The sequence below is a fragment of the Pararge aegeria genome, chromosome 24, assembly GCF_905163445.1.
Source record: "Pararge aegeria chromosome 24, ilParAegt1.1, whole genome shotgun sequence".
NCBI lineage: Eukaryota > Metazoa > Arthropoda > Insecta > Lepidoptera > Nymphalidae > Pararge > Pararge aegeria.
The window spans coordinates 8,687,698-8,692,336 of NC_053203.1; the positions used below are offsets into that span (position 1 = coordinate 8,687,698).

At 37.9% G+C, this 4,639-nt stretch overlaps 1 protein-coding gene and 1 long non-coding RNA gene across 2 annotated transcripts; both read left to right on the plus strand.

The window, feature by feature from the left end:
- Nucleotides 1-444: 444 nt before the first annotated feature.
- On the plus strand, nucleotides 445-2,363 carry LOC120634644 (the record flags this gene model as incomplete). Its single annotated transcript, XM_039905375.1, has 2 exons — nucleotides 445-591; nucleotides 1,962-2,363. Coding segments are annotated over 2 exons (549 nt in total), but the record flags the coding sequence as incomplete, so codon positions are not given.
- Nucleotides 2,364-2,441: 78 nt separating this feature from the next.
- Nucleotides 2,442-3,781, plus strand: LOC120634526. The gene is made up of 2 exons (XR_005659245.1): nucleotides 2,442-2,567; nucleotides 3,548-3,781. It is a non-coding gene; the product is annotated as an uncharacterized LOC120634526 (long non-coding RNA).
- Nucleotides 3,782-4,639: the final 858 nt, after the last annotated feature.

Sequence of the window (4,639 nt, forward strand, 5' to 3'; positions counted from 1 at the left end):
ATCTAATTTTAGGGATGTCCGATTAGACATTGGTGCTCTAACTTTCGTTTCACAATAAAAAAGGATAGGAGAGTGGTCTGTAATTAAAGACTCTAACACCAAAGTGGTGACTTGATAGGGATCTGTAAATTATATGGTCAAGGCAATTGTTAAGTCTAGTGGGAATATGGTGTGCGGGAAGCAAACCGTGTGCAGCGAGAATGTTAAGGTAGTCGTCTGTGTGGGGATCGCGATTGTCGGGTATGATGTTAGTATTTAAATCCCCAACGATTATTAGATTTCTATAGGAATTAAATAGCTGTAAGGCTTGGTCAAGACTGTTGATAAATTTTTATAAGATGGAGAACGCTAGATTGATACCACTGCTAGCGAGTTGGAGAATTTTATAACAAGATTATTAGCGTCAATAATATCGGCGGATTCCACCTTATATGGAATCTCTGATCTGATGTATACAACAACTCCATCGTTTTGACTGTTACCCGCTACAAGTGCGTGACCTGCGATAATTTCGATCTGTGCCAAAAATGCGAGATGCTTGAGAAACATCCACAACACTACATGCTGAGGATACCCAAATCAATTAAATTTGTAAGTAATTATGACTTTTCTGCCCGTGTTCACTATTAATAAACAACCTGACAAGTGGGAGTCGACATCGCGCAAGAAGGGTTTCGTTCGTATTGTCTATACAAACGGCACAAAAAAAAACAAGTTTGTGCCCCCTTAAATATTTATTCTGGTTTTTAGGATTTGTTGTTATAAGAGACAGACAGACAGACGAACGGACGGACAGACAGTCGGACGGACAGTCTTCTTCTTCTTCTGCTTGCGGCTCAGGTTTGCTTGGACCCTGGTGTCACGTCGACCGATAACGATCCATTGTGACGCCGCTGTCTAGATCTCCCAGCAAGTATTGGTGGCCGCCAAGAACAGCAGCTGGAAGAAATTTGGCATCTTCTGGTTGTATTATATACTTCCACAAAAGATTGCTACGTTTATGCATGAAAGTGGGGCAGGAACAGATTAAATGCAGCGGCGTCTCCGCAACCTCCTTGCAGAGTCTGTATAGATCTGTGTCCTGCAGCTTTAGGATGAACATGTGCCTTTTAATTCCACTGTGCCCCGTACCTCGCACTAGGATCCATAAGTTTTTTCTGTTGAGTCGTTTTATTCGCAATCGAGAATGGTACATTCCTGGGAGTTGTCTCTAGCGAATGACTATGTGGCAGTTGCAGTAGGTTTGTAGGGTGAGGTGCGCCAGGCTTTTGTGTATCCCGCAGACTGGCTCAGGGCCTATTTGGTTCTCCAGAGCGCCTGTTATTGCAAATCCATCGGCCTTTTCGTAGCCGATGATCCCCTCATGACGGACAGTCTTAGTCATAAGGTCCCGTTTTACCTTGGTTCTTAGCGTTATATGGGTCAATCGTGACTCGTGAGTGACTGAGCGAAAAAGCTCCCAAGTAGCTTCTGTGACTTGTGACTCTCGTATAGGTTTAAGGGCTAACGACTTACGTCAACGCTTACTTTCACTGCTTCTTCTGCCCGACTGCTAAATTGATAGGAAACTGCAAGTGCAGCTTTACTAACTGGTTCTTAACTGTGTGCCATTCTCACCAGGCCACGGGAATTAAAAAAAAATCATATCATAGATTAGTGGACTTCACACGTCTTTTAGATCATTATGGAGAACTCTCAGGATTAAAGCAAGCGATATTTAATTGCTTAAAAAGCACGCACGCACGGAAGTCCTTTCCACTAAGATTTTACTTCCTACCTTTGGTTTACACAGAATGCAATCTTAGACGTTTCACTTGGAATACAGGAAATACGACAAATTCCCTCGTTCTTTTAGTCACTAAGCGTTTTAAGGGTAGTTTTATTAATCATAGACCCCTAATTCGAATGGAAAAGAAGTCATTTGATAGACTAGTGTCTAATGAAAATTATTCTTATTTCAGCAGTTAGCCGATGACTTAATAAATAAATGGCGCAACCTATTTAAAACAGAACACATCGTACCTGACTGTGAAACCTCTAGCGATGACGAACCAGTCACTAAATACATCAGAAACTATGACAGCGGCATAGATTTAACGGATGAAGTTAAAAATGATATACGCAACGAAGTCGCCAGAGCTTTAAAAGCCGTAGATCAGAAAGTTGCTGTCCCTGTGCAGGCTGTACAAGAAAAAAAGCAGACTAGGAACCGCAGTGTGATACCAAAGGTGGAACATAAAAAGATTGTGGAGGAAGATGCTGTCGAAGTTGTTCCGTCGGAAGAAAAGATTTTTCAAGAAGTCCATAAAGCACCCTGTCATGTATGGAGTTTTTATATAAGTTTATTACTTTTTATATTGTGACGTTTGATATCTGTCTCCGATTAAATGGTGTAGCGAGCAGCCGTATTTCTATTACTAAGATATTTTTCACACCCGAACTAGTTTTCGCCGATGTGAACGCTGACCAAGCCGAACTGAAGATTGACAAGGCAGATGTAAAGCCGTCAGTGGCTGATACATCTGATGGTACTCTTCCTGTTGCTATGCCAAATTCTTTGATGACAGGTGCTTTGTATGCTATTTTTTAATCAAATGCTATAAAACGTGTAAATGAAAACCGAAATAATACTTCAGAGGCCTTAGAGGTACATTATTGACCGTCTCTGAGACTTATCTGTGAAACTGAAAAGCTAATAGCTAATAGTTTTTTAGTAAATCATTGCTATTTTTACTGAAAGAAGTCAGATACAGCCAAAAGCCAAAGTAAAATCAAGTGACAGGAGTCACTTTATTAAAATTCAAAAAATTCAAAATTCAAAGTTCATTTATTTCAAGTAGGCCTAATACAAGCACTTTTGAAACGTCAAGTCTGTCCGTGTGTAGTGACTCTACCACCGGTTCAGAAAGCAGATTCTACCGAGAAGAAGCCGGCAAGAAACTCAGCAGTTGCTCTTTTCCAACATCAAAAATTTACATTTTATATTTTAACATTCATTTTTCTATCTTGTGAGAGATGAAAGCGGAGCCGGATGCTTCCAAGCAACCTTGTCATTAAGAAACTCATCAATTGTATAATAACCTCGCTGTAATAAATGTGTTTTAACACATTCTTTAAACTTATGGATTGGTAGGTCCAAAATTACCTTAGGAATCATATTATCATATCATAGGTACACGTCGCATAGCGTAGGTACTATGCGCGTGCCGGTCTTTTATTTTCAATAGGGTTGTCGTAAGTAAAACTTAGAATGTTTTGAATTAGTTTGTTTGGAAAAATAAATATGTTTCTTTTGATTTAATATTTTTATAGTGTAATCACCCTATAAAAATATGAATGTTGAAAATGAGTGAAATGAGGATGTTTTATTTTTTGCGCCTGAATAATAAGAAGCCATCTATTTTAACTAGCTAGGTTAAAGCGCGGGCGCCGTGACAAATTTCTTAACTTGTTAGTACGCTGCTGAAGGTTGGGCAACCCTGCACTAGGCTAGCACGACTTATATATTATATTAAATATATATAATTATATATATTTTTTATTACAGTTGAAACTAAGCCGTTGCTTTATGTCACACTCAGCAATGACCTATCGCAGTTTATGATAGAGCTTGCACCAGACAACAATGCCAGTAAAAGCAGTGCAATGAAATGAAAGTTACCGGGCCACATCAATCCTCAAGATTATAAGATTATACCTAAGCGGCTGAGCTGTTTTAATATTTCTGTTTCATTCTAATATATAATGAACCATAGGTCAATAAACTGTTTATGATTTTTGAGTTCTTTTTTTTTCATATTTGTCTTATTGGTGAACAATCTATTCATTAGTTTTTGTATTTAGTAATTTTTTTTTAATTATGGAATATTTGTAATATGTTTTGACTATGCTTCATTTCTCTAATGCATCCAACACTGTTAATTTTGAAATTCTCTTGATGCATACTCAAATTCTTTAATATTTTTCCGCCTTGGTTTCTATTCTCCTATTAACATCCACTTTTCACTTTATCATACTCTGTAATATGTGTGCCATGTATGATGTAATATTTTTAAATATAATACCTAACCCACAGAATTAAGAACCACTCCAATTTATTATTTCTGGAACAGGCGTTTAGTCACCACATTCATTTAGCAGTTGTAATTACTTTACCTCTAATTTTCTAAAAGTTTACCATAAAATAGAGGAAAACGGGAAAATTTTGTGAGCAGGCAATATTCCGCTTGTGTAAACTGAAACGTGCCTTGGGGGGCTTCTGTGTTTTTCGACAGAATGCACTCCATGCGTGTGTTAGGAAATAGGGAATTACAGCACTTTATCATGAATATATTTAATATATTCATCGGGTTTATCATAAATAAAGTGCTGTAATTCCCTATTTCCTAACACGTGCTGCTGATTGAGGATTCAGTATGTTCTCAATTCTGTAACCTGACCCAACTGGTTTTAAGAACAAAGATTACTGACGTAGAAACAGCAAGACTTGTTTACTTCGCGTACTTTCATAGTGTGATGTCTTACGGGATCTTATTATGGGGCAAAGCTGCTGATATTGAAACTATATTCATATTGCAGAAAAGAGCTGTACGGTCAATATATAAACTTAAATCACGTGAATCCCTCCGTGAAAAATTTA